Here is a 20,403-nt window from a genome sequence, read left to right as displayed (position 1 = left end):
CTCTTGAAAGTTTATGAGTATTTTTTATTATTTAAGCGTATTAATGAAACTTTTGAAAATAAGGGTATCTTTGAAGATATTTGTAAGGGTATTTTTTTAATATAAAAGTATTAATAAAATATTTAAAAATTTAAGTTATTTTTGAAAGGAGACGGTAATATATAAAAAAAAAAATAATAAAAAAAAGAGATAAGAATTTAAAATTGAATCGTCCAAAATCCGCGGAAGCCATCAGCGTTGCGTATAGAATCCGTAGAATTCTATTTCCGTCGGTTACTAAGACGAACATTTGAGATAAATGATCGCAAAACGAATACCCAAAATCCGCGTTATCATCTTCAATCCAATAACCTAAGCAACCGCGTATTCCATAATTCCTCTGCAATTTCCCCTTTCCTTCCACTTTTTTCCCCTGTTTTCACTTTAAATCCCACCCAGATTCTCATCGGATAAGCATCAGAACTCGCTTTTCCTGCCACCGTTTCAGATTTCATCCTTGAAAGAGAGATCCCAGATTCGAATCCTTCCCTGATTCAATTTTATTACCCATTTCCTCTCTTTTTTGGCCATCAATGGCGTCTTTCTTTGGTAGATTCACTTCCCATTCCAATTCCAATTCCCATTCCCATTCCCATTCCCATTCCCATTCCCATGCCCCATCGGCGCCATCAGCACCGTCCGAGCCGGAAACCTACGGCCATGGCAATTCTCACGGGACATCTTCGCCGTATTACTCCCAACAGCACCAGCCGCAGCCTTATGGGTCTAATTATGGTGGGGTTTCTTCATATGGGTCTTATGGCTTTCCGCCAGGGACAAGCCCTGAGGTGATTAGGAGCTTTCAAATGGTGGATAAGGATCGAAGTGGATTCATCGATGAGAATGAATTGCAGGAAGCCCTTTCTTCTGGCTACCAGAGGTTTAGTCTTAGAACCGTTCGTTTGCTCATTTTCTTGTTCCGAAATCCGATCGATTCCTCCAGAATGGGTGAGTTTCTTCTTGTTTTTTCTCTAATTTAATCCTCTTGGTTTATTTTGGATCATTGGTGCAATATTGGGTTTCTAAATTTTGCAATCATAATAAGTTAGTTATAATCGTTCTTTAGGCATTAATTTGTATATGTTTCTCCTTTTGGTTGCCTTTCTTGGAAGTGAAATGTTCTGTTTTGTGTTCTTGTCCTCTTTCCTTTAAAGGAATGTCAACCATGAACATAAAGTATTTGCCAATTATATTCAACTTGTTTTTAAAATATTCAAACATCGACTAAGTTTGGTGGTGCCTTTTCATTTAACAATGTGTGTCTGAATTGGCTGTTGCAGGGCCTAATGAGTTTACAGCTTTGTGGAACTGTCTTGGCCAATGGCGTGTAAGTAATGCGATTACTCTCTATCTTCTTCATGGTGCATGTTAGGAATCACGAACTTCTACAATCGTATGATATTGTTTACTTTGAACATAAGCTCTCATGGCTTTACTTTTGGTTTCTCGAAAAGGTCTCATATCAATAGAGATAGTATTCCTTACTTAGAAACTCAGGATCAACCCCTTAGTTAGCAGATGTTGGACTCCTCTTCCAACAATCCTTCCCTCGAACAAAATACACCATAGAGCCTCCCTTGAGGTCTATGGAGCCCACGAACAGCCTCCCCTTAATCGACTCCTTCTTTGGAGCTCATGGAACAATGTACACCATTTGTTTGACACTTGAGTCACTTTTGACTACACTTTTGAGGTTCAAAACTTTTTTGTTTGTTATTTGAGGATTCTATTGACATGGTTAAGTCTGATACTATGTTAGGAATCACGAACCTCCATAATGGTATGATATTGTCCACTTTGAGCATAAGCTCTCGTGGCTTTATTTTTGGTTTCTCCAAAAAGCCTCATAGTAATGGAGATAGTATTTCTTACTTATAAACTCATGATCAACCCCTTAATTAGCCAATGTGGATTTGTTTTTGCTCAGAGAAAGATGGTGGTAATGAAATTAGAACTTCGACTTGAAGTAAATGATTGGTTTCAAGTTTCACTGTGAGCTGTTTTGTTGTGATGAGTATTTGAATTAAAACCATGATAGGATTAGATACCAGAGAAGCATTTAAGCTGATTCAATATGTTGAAGCTAAAACTACACTAGATGCACATGTAGTCGTAGTAGTCGGCTCAGACGCGAGTCCGCTTTCTTTTTTAAGAACATCTACCATGTCTTGAATAGCTTACTACTTTCGGTTGTGGCCCGCCTCACTGACTCATACATTCCCCTAAAGAATGAGGCTAGAGCTATCTTACACTAATAAGAATCTCCAGCTCACCTAGCACCTATTAGTTCAATTCTTTTTCTTACACTAATAAGAATCTCCAGCTCACCTAGCACCTATTAGTTGAATTCTTTTTCTTAGATTTCGGAACGCTCTAAATAAGAATATGCACTCAGCTTAGGTAGGTCCATCTACTTCCGCACAATTTGCCCTCTTTTGGTGCACCACATACATAGAATATGCACTCAGCTTAGGTAGGTCCATCTACTTCCGCACAATTTGCCCTCTTTTGGTGCACCACCCATGTATGTGGTTTATCTCCAAAGAGTTCTCAAAACTTATATGATATCTTAGTTCAAAACTTGGTTACTTTTTTTCTTTCTTTTTTGGTGATTTATTTCTTCATGATTATCAATATTGTGCCCTAAGACTGAGAAAGAATAAGCAATTTGCAGGGCACCTTTGAGAGGTATGATAGAGATAGAAGTGGGAGAATTGATGCAATGGAAATGAGGGATGCACTCTATGGTCTTGGCTATGCAGTTCCTTCTTCAGTCCTTCAACTTCTAATTTCACTATACGATGATCGAAGTGGTCGTCGAGTTGAATATAATTTCGACAGTTTTGTCGAGTAAGTGTGTCAAATCGTTAAATATGTATTGCTTTTTATTTGCCCAAAAGCCTTTGATGCTTACATTTCCGGTATTGTTTTCTTTTTCATTGCAGGTGTGGCATGATAGTAAAGGTGAGATTGCAGTCCTTTTATTACTCCCTAATTCCTAATATCATCATGTTTACTCGACTATATAATACTCTAGATCGTTCTTGTCGAAGTAATCGAATATCGCTTTGTACGTGTGAACCAATGCCACGGAGTACCGCTCTTTAAGTAAAACTACAAGCGTTTTGTTCATGGTTACCAGTAGTTTTAGTATCATATTGTTCGTGATAGCACGTGCTTTCAAATGTAATATCGTTTCTAAACCCAATGCTTGGAAAATTTCAGGGGTTGACCGAGAAATTCAAGGAGAAGGATAGGCATTACACGGGCTCGGCAACCCTTACATACGAAGATTTCATGGCAACTATCCTCCCATTTCTTGTGTCATACAGTTGAAGCCCTCAAAGGTGATGAATATACGTCTTTATGGGTTGGATTTTGTGTAGTATCATCTCTTCATTTGTTGTTTACTTGAAATGGTAGAAGCTGTACATTCAGGGAAGCTGCTGTTTATGTTGGCGTGAGAGAGTTTCCATGTACAGATATTATATTCCTTTCATCTTTTTTGTTTCTTCTGTTTTGATTCTGCTGATTAGAATTTTTTATTTGTTGATTTGTTTAGATTATTTGTCACTGATTTTAATAAAGTTTTGGAACTTGTACAAGAATATGAAGGAATGGCTATGGTTTATTTGAAAGAGTGCAGTTTTTATGCAATTTCGTTAATCGTAAACGGTATGTATTGTTATCGTTGTTAGCCTCACGATTTTAAAATGCGGCTGGTAAAGAAAGGTTTTCAGACTCTTAAGAAATGTTTTGTTCTCATTTCCAACTGATGTGGGATCTCACAATCCACCCCCTTCGGAGCTAGCGTCCTCATTTGTACACTGCTCGATATCTGGCTTTAATACCATTTGTGACAGCTCAAACCCACCCACCGTTAACTTATATTGTCCGCTTTGATCCATTACATATCGTCGTTAGTCTCACGGTTTTAAAACGTGTCTGATAGAGAGGTTTCTACACCCTTATAAAGAATGTTTCGTTTCCCTCTTTCATTGATGTGAGATCTCACAATCCACGACTTGCATTCTCTTTGGCGCACCACCTAATGTCCGACTCTGATACTATTTGTAATCGTTCAAGCGCTAACATATATTGTCTACTTTGACCCATTATATATCGCCGCCAGCCGCATGGTTTTAAACCCGTTTGATAGAGAGAAGTTTCTACACGCTTATAAAGAATGATTTGTTTCCTCCTCCTACCAGTGTGAGATTTCACAATCCACCTTCAGGGCCAATGTCTTCACTGGCACACCACCCAATGGCTAGCTCTGATAAAATTTGTAACCGCTCAAACCCATCGTTAACATATATTGTCTGCTGTGACCCTTTACGTATCGTCGTCAGCTTCACGATATTTAAACGCGTATTATAGAGAGAGGTTTCTACACTCTTATAAATAATGTTTTATTCTCCTCTCCAACCGATGTGGGATCTCACAATCCACCCCTTCGGGGCTAGCGTCCTCGCTGGCACACCACCCGGTGTCTAGCTCTGATACCATTTGTAATAGCTCAAGTCCACCGCTGACATATATTGTCTGTTTTGGCTCGTTACATATCGTCATTAGCCTCACGGTTTTAAAATGCGTTTGTTATAGAGAGGTTTCTACACTCTGCTTCATTTCCCTCTCCAACCGATGTGAGATCTCACAATCCACCTTCCTTTGGGGCCACCATCCTTGCTGTACACCGATTGATGTCTGGCTCTGATATCATTTCTGTAGCCCAAACCCACTACTAACAGATATTATCCGCTTTAGCTTGTTACGTATTGTCGTCAGCCTCTTAGTTTTAAAACGAATCTGCTAGAAAGAGATTTCTACACCTTTATAAAAAAATGTTTTACGTTATTCTTGGGACCTCTCACTAATATAGTAAAAGGTGGTTGAAGGTAGTTGAGTAGTAGACATGAATTTGGTCCCAATATTCAACCCACCAAGCCAATTGGACCCAACATTCCAAATTCAAAGCATTTCATGATAACAAAAAAAACATAATGAAAGGATAATAGTTAGTTGATTCCTTCTGGTCGGAAAGTGATTCCCATTATCAAATTATATAATAACTGTTTCTATGAGCTGTGGTGGTTACTTTGTCATACACATTGCAATCACAACTACTTTTTTGTCGGAATAATTTCTAAACAAATTCGTATGAATTTGTATGTTATAGAAATTTTATATAATTTTTTTTAAAAAAAACTATACTTTTGAAGAATGAAGTAGATATAGTTATGTAGGAACCTTTGTGAGTACTTTGATCCGCCTACAAGGAGCTATTTTTCGACAATGAACCCTTCATGATAGTTGCTCAGAGCTACGGGGATATGAAGTCTAGATTCTTAGATCGTCCAATTCTGTTAAAAAACGAAGGAGATCAAGAGGTAAAAATCTTAAATTTTAGTTTCAGTTTTCCTCGAGATTCGAGAAGATTTCTTAGAGTTAGGTTATAAATTTTTTGATATGTTGCTCTAGTGAAGATTTCACACCGGTTTTGTGAAAGAATCCGGAGTTGAATCGAACCGAAAGTTAGAGTTCCAATGAATGTCAAGAAATTGTAAGTTATTATAAATTTGGCCACGTGTCATCGGGAATAAGTCGTGCGTGCCTCCGTCAACCCAGAATCGAAGGCTCGCTTGGCTTCATGCGACCCAAGAACGAGCCAAATGAATCGAATGGTTGATCCGACCCACACGCATCCCTCATTGCTGCATGTGTGAATCCGTGTGTGTTCGACCACCGTTTGTCAGTTTTTCGTCCTGATTTTGTTACTAACCCTAATTTTATTTGAATTAGGACCTACGAGAGAAACTTCATTAATTTTAGAGCTCATAACATGCAGAAAAGCTAACTCAGGAAGACACGTGTCATCCATGTAAGTAACAAACAGACTTTAGAAAAGTAATACTTGTATGGTTTGCTAGGACGGACTAACATTATCTTGTTACTTACATGATGGAGGATAATTCTAGGCGTTCAGATCGTCCTATTTTATCAAAAATCGAGAAAGAACAGAGGTTCGATCAAGAAGGGTAAGTGTGAGTTTTCTGTATAAATTGAATGCTCATATTTCATGTGGAGGATAGTAATAAATTCCAAGGAAATGAAATCGGATTAGAGCTCTACAAGTTGATTCGAGTTTTGTGTAATAAGGTATACAAATGTATGAAAATTTAAATGGAATCGAAAACTCACTATTTTCTAGAAAAAAGATTTAGGGAGAAGAACACTGGTGACACGTGTCAAATGGCAGGCGACGGAGCACGTCTTGCCTAGTGGATGACACGTGTTGGGCATTGTATATAAAAACGCTTTCGACTTTAGGCAGAGATGCATGTCGTGGATCGACTTGACTCGATAGATATCCGACCCAAGATCTACATGCAACCTGAATACCATACAACTAACTTGAACCAACGATCGACTTGTTGACCCAACTGACTCGACTCTCAACATGTTTAGAACTTCAAAAGGGCGTTCTTTTGGATAAGTGTTCTATTTGTGTTAAGGAAAATTATCGGAATGCTCCTATAATAAGATTATGAGATGCATGCTGATTTTTATATTTACCGGCGAGCAAGGAAGGGAATATGCATGATAGAACTAAGTAAGAAAAGTTGGTGAAGTACCTTATGCATGATGTGGATAATTACCAAAATACCCCTAATGCTATAATGGAAGATGAAATATTGTAATCTATGCTCCGGGTGGTTGATGAATGACATCTCCTTGTTGAGCTTGTATGTTTGAAGGATTTGGTATGTTTAGCTCTAAGTGATTGATTGTGTATTATCCCTTTAGAGCGTGTTTATTTGAATAGAACTAAACCTAGAGTGTTAGAATTAGGTTGACTAGACGATGACCTAGCTCAGAACGATCTAGTAAACTGAGCACCTTAGGATCGTGAGTGACAGTCATAGGGTCTAAACCCTAGTGCTTCGAGACTAAAAAAGAATTGAGGAGTTAGATTAGAGTACCTTGGAGTTGAAAGTCCGCGTTAAGACACCTAACCGCCTTAAGAACCCAGTAGACCTCATTGGTACCTAGAGATGACCAACGCCATATTGAGAATATGTGTCTTTTGTGCTTTAGGTGTTCGATACTAATATCTCCTTAACAAACATGCATGAGTGAACCAAGTTAAGATTAGGGCGTTACAACTAGAGCGGTTTATACGTTGATCTAGGTCAATGCTTTTTCAATAGATCATGCACTCTAAGATCATGAGTGACGATTAGAGGTTTAGACCCGAGTGCACCGAAAGATTAGATTAGCTCTGAGGAGCTAACTCTCAGTGTCTTGGAAACGTGAGATAAGATTTAAACTGCCACATGCCCTTAAGAATTCAATAGATTGCTACGACACCCAAGTATGACAAATGTAGCTTATCAAGCCTCTAGCAGTATGTACGGTGTCACCAAAACCTCCACTAGCAGTAGTAGCTCTCCAGGCTGTTAGTTATTTATAAATGTCATTAGAATCTTCACTACCCTTTTCCACTTTGATACTAGTACTATCGAGCTAGGCCTAGGCCGGTTAGGGTAGTGCATCAAGGTGACTAGTCGCCCAACCTTGAGGAAGTTCCAAGACAACAAACTCTTCATGAGAGGAGGAGCGGAACCACAAAGATTGACTCATAATCTAGCCGACACACGAGGGTCCCCACAAAAAGGGTTCGTCAGCTAACCTTCCATGGTTTACATGCAAGCTAGCAATCACCATACTGTCCCACAAAAAATTTATGAAGTAGCAATAACTCTGATCTTTCATTGTGTAGGCTGAGCAAGCTACCTAAGTAAAAATGAAAAAATGTTGTAAAACTTATATAGACTCCTAGGGGGTAAGATTCAAATAAGAGATGAGCTCGGAATTTTGAGGCACCGCAAATGCTCAAATAGTAGTAGAGACTAGACCCGAACTTCTCACCGCCTAAAGTAAAATATGTGGATACCTATTAGGTTAAGGATGTGATGAGAGTCTACAAGTAGGTTGCTTATTGAGTATTTTTATATTTACCTCTTTATAGGTCGAGCCGATGAGTTTTAAAGAGTTGTTCAGTCACAACAGTGGCCGTTTGGTGCGTCAGTTCGTCTTTAATTCTAAGTTTTTTAAATTTTGTTTTATAATTGTATCTCAAACTCTTCTACTTAATTTTAAGTTTGAACAACATCATTTTGTAATTGGTTTTGGTATTCTACTTAATTTCAATTTAAATTTTAAGCATTTTTATTTGTACTTTTATCTATTTTGGTCTTCGTTTTTTAGTCAGGGTCCGAGTTTCGAAACCTTGAAGATAAGATTGTGATAATTCTGAAAACATAAGATGAGATCTAGATCGCTTATACGCCCTTAAGAACCTTAGACTTTCGCGTAAAAAACGACTAAGAAAGCTTAACAAGGTGAGTAATAGTGTGACTATATCACTAGAGTCTTCCGCTCCTATCTCCTATAGTACACCCTTAGCGCACACCCTACCAAGTAGTACAGGTATTGTCAAGTCAGGCCTAGGCCGGATAGTGTAGCGCATCGAGGCAACAAGTGTACTATCGTGTGTGGAAATGGCTAGAGGTCTCCTAAACAGGACCTTTGCGTTGTAAACCTATCGTGAGAGGGGAAGTAGGATCATAAGATAACCTAATAGTTGGCTGACATACGAGTGGTGTTGCTCTCCCAGATTCAGAGTGACTCTATAGCCCTATGAAGGGTTGTCAACTAACGTTCTATGGATGATGGCGTTCAGACTAGCTAGATGTCATACTATCTTAATAGGTTTCTTAAGGTAGCACCTTGACCTAGGATACCATATGTTCAATATTGTGGCAATGCAAGCTTACTTACTCATATTGGATGTTTGCTTTAAACTTTACGTCTTCCCATATGCTCAAACAGTAGAAATTAGGCCCCTTCTGTATGCTGACGATTGAAGTAGGGAAGCGTTCAAGAGCGCGCAGTCAAAGAGGGCTGCCGATCGAAGTAGGGAAGCGTTCAAGAGTGTGCAGTCATAGATGCGTTGTCCTGGGCGTCAATCGGAGTGTTTGTATTTTGGGCCTATTTTGTTTGCAATTGTATCCCAAATTCATTCCTCAGTTGTAATAAACTCGAACAACACCTGTTTGTAATTCGATTTGGTTTTGATTTTATCATTCATTTTTAATCTGATTCAAATTTTATCGTATTTTTACATACTATTTTATTTACTTTTATCTTTATTTTTTTAGCCACAACCGTCCGAGATTCCAAGCCTCTAATCATGTTGCAACGTAAAGAAATTAAAATATTTTCAGTCGACAATGGTGATATTTCATGAATAAATATCAACAAAACTATACCCAATTCCTTTATTTGGAAGCCACGCAACTCCGTTCCCACACCTTCCTTTGAAAAAGACAGTCACCGCCTTATCGAAACCATTCAAAAACTAACAATCAAACTTATCGGCAACCAAAACAGAGGGCCACCCCAACGAAGCCGACCCTCATGGGATTCAACACCATCAAATAAACTGGTAAAATCAGTAGGCCCCGCCAACAAGGAGATATCAAAGATGAAAAGGCGTGTGAGATTACTCCATCCCAGAAACTAATGCTCAAATAACCAATAAAGACGAAGCAAAGAGGAAGGGGGGGAAAAAAAAGTCCACTGTCCAAAACCTTCCCCAGATGGCTACTTTTACCAGTTTCAAATTGGGCTGCTCAGATATGTGTTTAGTTTAAATGAAATGATGTTCATAGATGGCTGCTTCAACAAGAGATTTCAGGAACCTAACCCCGATTCACATGTAAAATAAGAGAGAGACATGACTGATGCAGACACCCATTATTTATCATGTTATCCCATTGGAGGAAAGAGAAGAGAGACCTTACTGATTTCAGATGGTCCGTCTCCAAGATTAGTCCCACAATGATATATGATATTGTCCACTTTGAGTATAAGCTCTCGTGTGTTTACTTTGGGCTTCCTCAAAAGGCCTCGTATCATTGTGGAGAGTCGTTATTCCTTGTATGGTATCATGTTAGGACCTATGTAGTCCTCGAACACTGAAATGGAGCTGCAAAGAGAAGAAAAAGAAAGAAAGGAAACTGCTCTTCTGGAGCTCAATATTTAGGAAGCTTTTTAATGAAATAATAACACTTTATTGCTGTGTGAAACTACAAAAAAAATCTTCAAATGAACCAAATTGATGATGAAATAGGAAGTAAATATATAATACAGATGGTTAGTTAAATGCAGCATCTGAAGGGGATTTTATGCGCGGCTTCTCTATAAAACTCTTCAGGCTATGAATAAGAATTTCTATCTATTTCTGGTATACCTCTACTGTTTCATAATTGATGGTGAAGATCTTAACTGTAGATTAAGCTGCCTAGGAATATCAGAAGCAAGCTGAAAACTGAGAAAACCTGAAAATCAATTATTTACGAGTTAGATTTTTGAACAAGAATGTAGAAACAACAATAGGAACTTCGAAACATAATGACTGGCTCTTACATTTCTTTTGGATGATGAGTACAACAGCTCTGGGAGATACCCCTGCAATCCAATGTTGTAAACTGGCGTGCCATCAGGATAATAAAGACCATAGTTTCTCTCAGATGCTGGACCAGGCTTCAAATTCTCATTGAATAGAGCAAAAACATAGATATCGATAGGAATTGATGGTTTTGCCGGGGTTCCTTGTCCACTCTGTATTCTTCTTAGCAAATTGCCATTATACAACCCAGCGTTCTCTGGTGTAGCACCAACCTCGTTCGGATCACCCCGAGATGGCCAACCGGTTTCTGAAATCTGGACTTGAATATCTGTATGCCCCAATGCTTTGATGGCGGCATAAACTGCATCGATTTGAGCATACAGCATATTGTCGTAGTGCAAATTTGTGATGGGATCAGTCATCCCTTGGTTAGGCTGGAAAAGCACATACTCTAGGGGAACTTGGCCAGGGTTATCCTTGTATGCGAAAAAAGGATATGCGTTTATAAGGAAAGGAGATTTCGCCATTGAGTGGAAATTGAGTATTGGTTGCAAGTATTCAGTGAGATCTGGCCTGAATGACCCTGCCGACGGAGGGAAAGAGTTGGCTAAGATGTTAAGGGAATGAGCCGTGGTGACAGAAACCTGCTTATCCAGCCCAAGATTAACAAGAGCATTATGAACAGATTGCATTGCAGGAAGAAGATTAGACCTTAATTGAGAATCATTAGAAACGAAAACTTCATTGCCAACAGTGATGCAAGTGATTTGAGTCTGACTGATGTGTGTTTGAACATGCTGTTGAACCCAAGCTAGGGCTTTCTGAGGATCGGTCATGTTCTGGAGATATTCATTACCAAGTCCTATAATGAAATTCACATTACTACTGGAGAAGGCATACAGGACATTAGGATCTGCATCGTACAGTTTTACTCTGCTGATGTTTAGACTTTGGAGAAGAGTGACGACGCGCGATGGAGACGGTAGATTATTAGCGATTTGGCCATAGTTTATTCCAATTCCAACGCTCAGAGTTCGGATTACTGAATCTGAAATGAAACACACGCCGAATTAAAGCAGAGCCAGAGAGTTCAGAATCCAAATTGTACCACAAGAGAAATGAATCTCAGCGAGTTCAAATCAATTGAAATTCCTCATCGAAAAATTGAAAACTATTAGATCATCTCAATTTCACAAATATTCTCTGGAGAAGAGAAAGTCCTAAAAGACAGAGAATATGCTACGAAATGGAACTTCCTAGAACTAATCGGCAAAAATCCAGAGGAAGAACCGAAAGAACAAAAAAAGGAAACCAGAAAGAATCACAGTCGTCTACAACTAACTAAATTAAAGAAACAAACACAGAATCACATTCAATAACATATTCACAACTCCAATAACGAAAAATTCATTGTTCTTTCCCTAATTACGCAATGAAAACGAAAAAAAAAAAAAACAAGTTCCAAAGCATTAACACAAGTTCTTAAGCAGCCAAGCAAAAAGATCCAGAAAGCGAACCAGAAAGAGTGAAAAGCAGCAACAGAACTCGGAAGAGACGGTGGAAGTTAGCCATGAAGGACTAAAAAGATAAGGCCAAACCGACAAAACACCGCTGTGCCGCCGCGTCGACCTCCGGCACAGCCGTGAATCAGCAGAGAGAAGGATCGCCGGCGAGAAAATGGGGAGTTGTATTTCATAAAACTACGCGTTTTATAGGAATTCGTAGTGGAAAGCTGCCTCTCGCTCGTGGTCTGTTGGAGGGACGGTGCAGCCGCATCCGGACAGCATTTATTTGAATTATTTATTTCAGTGATTTCTTAAAATAATAAAATTTCTAATTTATTTAATTAAAATTAATATTTCATTGGTTAATTTCCTCCTCCCCTTGCACGAATTAAACTCCTAATTTCATTTCACATTGCTGGCTTCTTTCATACATTCACATTCAATATTAAATTCAAATTTTCTCCTAATAAAATCATTAATATTTTAATTTAAATTATATAAATTGTAATTAATTTTTTTAATTATATTTCATATATATATATATATATACACGCCGGTTCGAAGAAAATTATAACAAATATAATTAAAAATTGTCGAATTATTAATTTGTTAACATATCAGTTATAAAAATGATATATTAATTATAATTAATAAAAATAACTGATTACTATATAAAAATGTTAATAACGTCAACTTGTACACACAATTTGAGCTCTAGCTTAAAATGATAGAATCTGTAAAAACGCTGGAAGTAATGACATAATAATGAAATTCATACGAAATAATGGCAGGTTTCTCCCTTTTCAAAGTGGAGGTCATGCACAAAGATATTTAACGTCTAGTGTTCATATGAAAAAATGGTAACAGGTTACGTAATTTTTAGAGATTTAGGAGTAATAGTATAGTATTGACCAATAAATCAGAACTCTAATGATTAAGTTGCCATTTTTGAAAAAGATTTGAACGTTAAATTGATAACAACGGTTAGCGTTATTAAAGAGTGTAGCTATAGAAATCAATCCGAATGAAAATATGGAGAAATTTATCTCTATTCATTGAGTCAAAATCTCCGAAACCCTTTTGAACCTTCTCCTATATTTAGTTAAATTATCGAGGGTCTTTTAGATCTAAATTATCCCAGAACCCAAGAACGATAAGGAATCAATTCAAGGTAAAGTTTTGGAACGGGTTATCCTAATGATCAAGATCTAGAGTAAAGAAAACTCGTGTTTATTCTTGTAATTCGAATTACTCCACAAGATAGCTGTAACAAAACTACTTGAATGACTATAACATGCAAATCTATATACAATGCACAAAACAATCCTAATATAACTTTCATTTTAATATTCAAATTCTATTTATTATTACAGTTAGTTTAGACGTTGACCATTAATACCATATTTAAAAAATACAATAAAATCTTCTTAAATTTGAACGCTGTGTGACATGATTAAGACGCATTATTTCGTATTATTAAATATAGATATTAACCTGAAGAAAAAAAACATGCGTGAAAATACCATGATCATGCAAACACATGCATGGTAGAATTAAATGGATTATATTATATTATATTATATATATATATTAATTAATTAAAAATGAAAAGGGTTGGATATATTGCCAAATTAATAATTTATTAATTTGAAAAAAAGAAAAAAGGAAATTTACAAAAGGAGGTAGCTTTTTGGGCTTCTTCCAATTCCATTATCTTTTTCTTTATTTTTTTTTATTTTTTTTTTATTTTTTTATTTGATGAGAAAGATTCCATGCCCGACACCTGTCAGTGGCCCCACATGCTTGTCCTTTACTGCTTATTAATATTATTCACATTTTATGTTCATAAAATATCAAGGAAAAGGAAAGGCAATATATATTTTTTTTTTTTCTTTTTCTAAAAATTAATGGTTGCTCCGATGAATTTTTTAAAAAAAATAGAAAATTAGAAAATATTTTTTTTAAAAAAAATGAAGATGTTGGGAAACCTTTTTACACATTTATGTTTTTTTTTTTTTTAATTTATTAACTTATAAAGTCTTTTATTAACAATTAAATTTAAAGGGTTAATTAGTTTTTATTAATATTTAATTTTTAATAGTAACAAATATATGGAATTTTGTAGCAGAATAATTATTAATATGCGAAAAATTATCTATAAATAACTTCATTTCTATAGTCTTTTCGACCACGGTCGTCATTGACCATACGTTGACTCTTTATAAAATTAGTATTTAAAAATATAATATTTGAAATATAATGAATTTATTAGTTAATAAATGAAGCAATTTTATTTTTATAGGGTTGAGAATTTAAAAGGGTGGAAGAGGGAAAAGTCAAAGATGGTAAAAAAAAAAAAATTGGAAAAATAGCCCTAAAATTGAAATTTGGAAAAATAGCCTTGAACTTTGGAACGCAAAATTAGTCTAAAAATTGAAAAAAAAATTACATAATTAACTCCAAATTTCAATGAAATGGTCTAACCTAACCATTACCATAAAGAAATGGTATAACATGACCATCTTTAACCATTTCTTCTCTAAGCTGATTATAGAAATACTTTCAGTTTACTCGTGTTTCATTGTTTTTGTCATAATATCTGTAATCTTTTCTTATGTGACACAATACTTGAGTTCAATAACTCCATCTCTGGTCAAATCACGCAAGAAATGAAACTTCACATCAATGTGTTTGTTGCGTCTACGCATGATTGGATTCTTAGATAGCTTAATAGAGGAATTGTTATCACATAACATAGTCATACACTTGTCTTGAAAATGATCAAAATTTTTCAAAACTCTCATCATCCACATTGACAAGCACAAGTGGCAGCAGCCACAAACTTTGCTTTAGTAGTGGACAAATATCAGAGAAAGAATAATGTTTCCCTCGTTCAATCAGTCAAAGGCAATTTATTTGGAGAAGGGGATCAAAACTTTGTATCTCGCTTAGAAAGAGTGATCTCATACTTCAAACACTGTAAAGGATAGGAAAAGGTTTTCGGTTACATTCTCGATGAAATCGAGAAGTTTCCTGGTAGGTTTTTATCCCTCAACTGAATGATCCAGTATTAAGAGCTAAATTGGCTAAGGGTATCGATCATAATTATTACGGAGAACCCCCGCTTGGCTCATTCACCTCATCACCATTAATGAGAGAGACTGAACTCCGGAATCAAAGAGAAATGAAAGCGAAAACTAGTACTCCTCATGAATCTCGTTACAGGTTGTTTTCTGGAGCATCAAGACGTAGCTTCATCACTGAGTAAAAATACATAACTAGAAGTGATTTTCATGTCATCTATATCTTCTATATAATCACTATCAATGTATGTTATCAACTCTCTGTTACCCATTTTTCGATGATAGACTCCCAAATCTACAGTACCTGTTAAGTATCTCAACACCCTTTTTGTAGCTCGCAAATGCAATCCAATTGAACTTATCATAAATATGCTAATGAGAAATACTATATACATTAAATCCGGCCTTGTTGCGTTAGATACATAAGGCTTCCAATCAATTGTTATACATGGTAGCATTGACTTAGGCTCCTTCTTCATCGTTTGTCAGTCTAACTCCACGAACAATAGGATTTTTCACGCTATTATTTTTTTTCATCATAAACTTCTCCAAAACTTCTTTTGCACACTTCTCTACACTAATATAAATGCGTTCAGAATTTTGTAAATCTCTACGCCTAGAAAATATTTCATTCCCAAATTAATCATTTTAAATTCAAGTTTCATAGAATTCTTGAACTTAACAAACATACTCTCATGATGATGTATGAGTTATGATGATGCATGAGTTACGACGCTTGATGATGTGCGTAGTATATATATTTCGATGAATGACGTATTTGATATGCTTGATGCACTTCATGACAATATGATGAGTATGATGATTGCATGGCGTTTACCTTAATATGATGATGTTTTCCATATTGAGCATGTTATATGATGATGAATATCATATTAAATCATGTCGTTAGATCGACATAGGACACAACCCTAAGCGCATGAAAATGATATTAATATAAATATCCACAAGTATGCGTTACCTAATGTAACAAAGAGATGAAACTAGAGAGTTGTGTCAGAAGAGATGATAAGATGGACGTTAGAGTGACCTCATGCATATTGTATGTCCATAAGCATATAGATACTTCCCCTAGAGATGATGAGTGCAGACGTGCACCGTACGATGATGAGTGCGAATGCGCACAGTATGATGATGAGGGTGTTCATGAGGCGCTTGACACCAGGGGTTCCCTTGACCTCCGGACGTCACTACAGATTAGCTTGATCAGAGGGTCCAAGGGATGTGCAAGCGTCCTGGGGATTCACACTCGCACGTGTGAGTCATGTGTAGGAAAGTACTACACATCCAATTTGTCCAAGACTGGAGGCCACCCCTAGATGAGCTAGAGATAGGTCCCTAAATCATGATTGCATGTGTATGCATTTGCATGCCCCCTATAGTAGGGTCACTTACTGAGTATTCTTCGAAATACTTAAGTCGTGTCCCACATCATTTTTTAGGTAAAGGCAAGGCGCATTTGTACAGAGGACGACGACATCGCAAGCAAAGACTGTGGCACGTGCATAGGGTAGATTCATATTTAAATTTCTAGTCTTAAGTTAGAATAGGTTCTTTCGCATTTAATATCTTAAATTATTTTGTATTCATTTTTATTTTCTCTCAATTTCAGTATTTCATATTTAAACACGTAAGACCATGGTTGTGTTTTCCAAGGAAGAAGATATTTTAAATGTTTTAGACATTTATATTAAATATATGTTTTCTTTTAAGAGTTATATTTCTACATTAGAAATGAGCCTGAGATGTTAGTAGCAACTCTAACTATATAGAAATTTAAGGTCGTTACACCTTTATTCAATCTTTATTTAAATATGAATAAATATTGTTTAATATGATATTTATTGTATAGTACGAAAATTGGAGTTCCCATGCATAGAGATTCCAAAAAATTTATTAAAAATATTATGTAATATAATAAATAAATATATAAATTAAAAATGATAAAAGAGAATATTTAAATTAAAAATCTTTAAAGGGGTAAAACAATATTTTTTTAATTATAAATTTATTTTGACTTTTTTCAATCATGATTTGCTTATATAATCAATTAACTTTTTAGATAATCACAAGATATGAAATAAATAAATAAATAAATTTATATTAATTTTTTAAAAAATGTTGCTTTTAACAACTTGCTTCAATTATTATGGTTTCTCCAACAAACTCTTTTAATACAACTATTTTTAAATATTTTATTAAAAAAATTTATTTATTAATCTTGTTTTAATATTGTGCTCTACCTTTTTAAATTTCTTCTTTTAAATATTTAAAAATTGTAACCACCGAAAATTAAAAAATAAGAAAAATTGTCCGGCATTGATTAAATTGAGAAAGTGGGGAGCTAGACTCTAACACAAAAGGAAGGTCTCGTATTCTTATTGGGTTGAAACAATTGCCTCGTTTCATCTCACTTTGGCGATTTGGAGTCAATTAGAGTGTGATGTCTCACATTGGTTGGTGAGGAGAACAAAACACCATTTATAAGGGGGTGGAAACCTTCCATTAGGAGACGCGTTTTAAAGTCTTGAGGGGAGCCTGAAGGGGAAAGCTCAAAGAGGACAATATCTGCTAGCAGTGGATCTGGATCGTTACAAACGGTATCAGATATAGACACCAGACGATGTGCCAGTTTTCTCGTTGTTCCCCGAAGGGGGTAGACACGAGTGGTGTGCCTGTGCCAGCTTTCTCGCTGTTTCTCGAAGGGGAGTAGACACGAGGCGGTGTGCCAGTAAGAACGTTGGGCCCTGAAAGGGGTGAATCGTGTGTCCATGCCAGCTTTCTCGCTGTTTCCTGAAGGGAAGTAGACACGAGGCGGTGTACCAGTAAGGACGTTGGACCCAGAAAGAGGTGGATTGAGATGTCCCACATTGGTGGGAGAGGAGAACAAAACACCATTTATAAGGGTGTGGAAACCTTACCTTACCCTAGCAGACGAGTTTTGAAGCCTTAAAGGGAAGCCCAACGAGGACAATATCGCGGTGAATTTAGGCCGTTACATAGAGAATCCTTGAGAATCAATGTTCTAACGGCTTCAGCTTGGCTTCTCGACTAATCCGACTTCGGTTTGATATGCTTGAATCCTATCCTATCATTTTCAACTCTTTGAGATACATTTTTTAAGGCATTTGAACTAAGCATGACTACTGTTTTGACAATTTACATTATCTTAAGCTAAGTTTAGATTATTTTATGCAATTAGATGAGTTAATTTCCATAGTAGAATTCTAATTATGACGGTGAGACTCCTGGGTGAAATTAGATTTCAAGAAACAGCTTTAAGTTAGCATCAATGGAGTGTAGTGGCTTCGGCTTGGGTTAACCAACTAAGTGACTTTACTGTCCGGTTGGTTGGATAACTTGTAAACTGTATGAATGACGCTTGCCTTGTGGCCCCTGCATGTGTCATGTTTTATGATTGTTTGACTTGTGTTACGTTATATGACACCTTATGTTATGATACAAGTTCTATTATGTTATAAGTTATATTATGATATGATTTTGCTGCATGAACCTCCATATATCCCGCCATTTAAACTATGTTAATATATTCACTCTATATTATGAGATATTGGTAAGTCATGTATATTAATCATGAAAGATATGACAAGTATTACGTATGTATGTCTCATAGGGACACTATGTCATGAAAAGAATGAAGGTATGTGTTTCATCATAAGTATATGCTATGTTTTAGAGCTATGGGGGTCTCATGCATTTTTTATGTCACATGCATTGGGATACTTACCCGTTATCACTTGTACGAATGCGTACACTACAATCTTATGTATACACCATGATATTATACATGTTCTTTCCCTTCGTGACTTCTAGCAGCGTGAGTGTATGCTAGCTGAAGGGCAAGCTTAAGGGTATATATATGAGCCCACCTGGTAGGTCAATGTATGCGTGTGTGGACCGTGTATAGAGAAGTACTACACATCTAATTTCACTCATGCAGGAAAGTAGAGACCAAGGCCACGATGTTTTATGAAAAGATAGGTCCCAACATGATTGCATGTGCTACTTCATTTTCAAGTAATCGTAAGACACCCATGTATGTATACATACATGAACATTGAAGCAAGAAATACTTCATTTAAACTTTCATAAAACGTCATCTTCATCTTAAAACACAGCCATAGATTTACGTGTTTTGACAACACCTTTAAAAACGTCACAACAAAAAACTAAATAAAAAAAAATAAACGTTTAAATTAGACCTAACAATTTTCATGCTAGTTCGTCGTTTTGCATGTCAATCATATCAAATCATTCAAATTACATAAATATATTATATCATAACAACAATTTTCGTCATATACATATCATACCATAACATATTGCATCACAATATATTATATCATAAAAGTCCTAAAACTCCTATAAATTTGAGATGGATTAATATACATATATTTTACATTTCTTTAAATTTAGAATATATTTTAATGCAAATAAATATTAAACGTAAAATTTGAATGGTTCATTAATAATATCCGCTGACGGATGATGACGCGTGTCAGAATAAATACGCACGTGGCTGGGCACCGTCCTACTGTGCTTAAGTTGGGATAAGTCGGCGACACGTCGGCAACGCGCCTTTCCACATCATCTACGTGACATTGCCGACAAATCCACTTATTTATTTATTATTTCTTCAAAATAATAAACAATTTTTTTTAAAACGCATTTTAATTCAAAAAAATAAAGATATGTTAACAAAATAATGATTGGAGATAGTGAGAAGAGAATTTTGTTTTAATATATTATAAAATAATAAATTAGAATAAAGGAGAAAAAAAAAGCAATAATATTTTAAAATGGAAAAGAAAATAAAAAAGAAGAAAAATGGTGAGGCATATAATCTTGATGGTCCCACGTAAGACGATACAACATTAATTTATGTTTTTTTTTTTTCCTTTTTTTAATAATGTTCTTATGATTTTGTTGTCTGTTATTTTATCACTTGTGTATTTTCTTTTTGTTTTTTAAGACAAAAATAAAAGTTAAATGAGGGTAGAAAAGATGGATAAAAGATTTTATTCTTTTACGAGCGAAAAAAATAGATTTTCTTTTTTTTTTATAAAGAGAAAAATAATATAAAAGAACGCTAATCGTGCTCGTGTCAAAGTTACAATTAGTCGTATAATTCATATTTAATTTAAAATATCATTTCTTCGAAATATAATCATATCAACCAATCAAATGAACTGTGATCAAGAATCGAAGTATGATAGTTCAAGACATACCGTTATTTGACTTTTATGGTCTAATGACTACT

At 35.8% G+C, this 20,403-nt stretch overlaps 2 protein-coding genes and 1 long non-coding RNA gene across 4 annotated transcripts; 1 reads left to right on the top strand and 2 right to left on the bottom strand.

Annotated features, from left to right (window-relative positions):
- Positions 1–261: 261 nt before the first annotated feature.
- Positions 262–3,692, top strand: LOC111801418 (probable calcium-binding protein CML48). The gene is made up of 5 exons (XM_023685413.1): positions 262–987; positions 1,320–1,366; positions 2,714–2,889; positions 2,985–3,003; positions 3,265–3,692. The coding sequence occupies exons 1-5, from the start codon at positions 573–575 to the stop codon at positions 3,373–3,375; spliced, it is 768 nt and encodes a 255-aa protein (XP_023541181.1). The 5' UTR covers positions 262–572; the 3' UTR covers positions 3,376–3,692.
- On the bottom strand, positions 1,965–2,707 carry LOC111801419. The gene is made up of 2 exons (XR_002816135.1): positions 2,375–2,707; positions 1,965–2,319 (listed from the first exon to the last, which is right to left on the bottom strand). It is a non-coding gene; the product is annotated as an uncharacterized LOC111801419 (long non-coding RNA).
- Positions 3,693–9,357: 5,665 nt separating the features above from the next.
- Positions 9,358–12,279, bottom strand: LOC111802318 (glucan endo-1,3-beta-glucosidase 14). Of its 2 annotated transcripts, XM_023686638.1 has the most exons (4): positions 12,034–12,279; positions 11,269–11,564; positions 10,534–11,160; positions 9,358–10,445 (listed from the first exon to the last, which is right to left on the bottom strand). In XM_023686638.1, the coding sequence occupies exons 1-4, from the start codon at positions 12,086–12,088 to the stop codon at positions 10,389–10,391; spliced, it is 1,035 nt and encodes a 344-aa protein (XP_023542406.1). In that variant the 5' UTR covers positions 12,089–12,279; the 3' UTR covers positions 9,358–10,388. The 2 variants fall into 2 exon arrangements, with proteins under 2 accessions (XP_023542406.1, XP_023542405.1); XM_023686637.1 differs by having other exon boundaries at positions 10,534–11,564; positions 12,034–12,278.
- Between the last annotated feature and the right edge of the window lie 8,124 nt (positions 12,280–20,403).

This window comes from Cucurbita pepo, chromosome LG09 (genome assembly GCF_002806865.2).
Source record: "Cucurbita pepo subsp. pepo cultivar mu-cu-16 chromosome LG09, ASM280686v2, whole genome shotgun sequence".
Lineage (NCBI taxonomy): Eukaryota > Viridiplantae > Streptophyta > Magnoliopsida > Cucurbitales > Cucurbitaceae > Cucurbita > Cucurbita pepo.
This window is presented reverse-complemented; position numbering and strand designations above follow the sequence as displayed.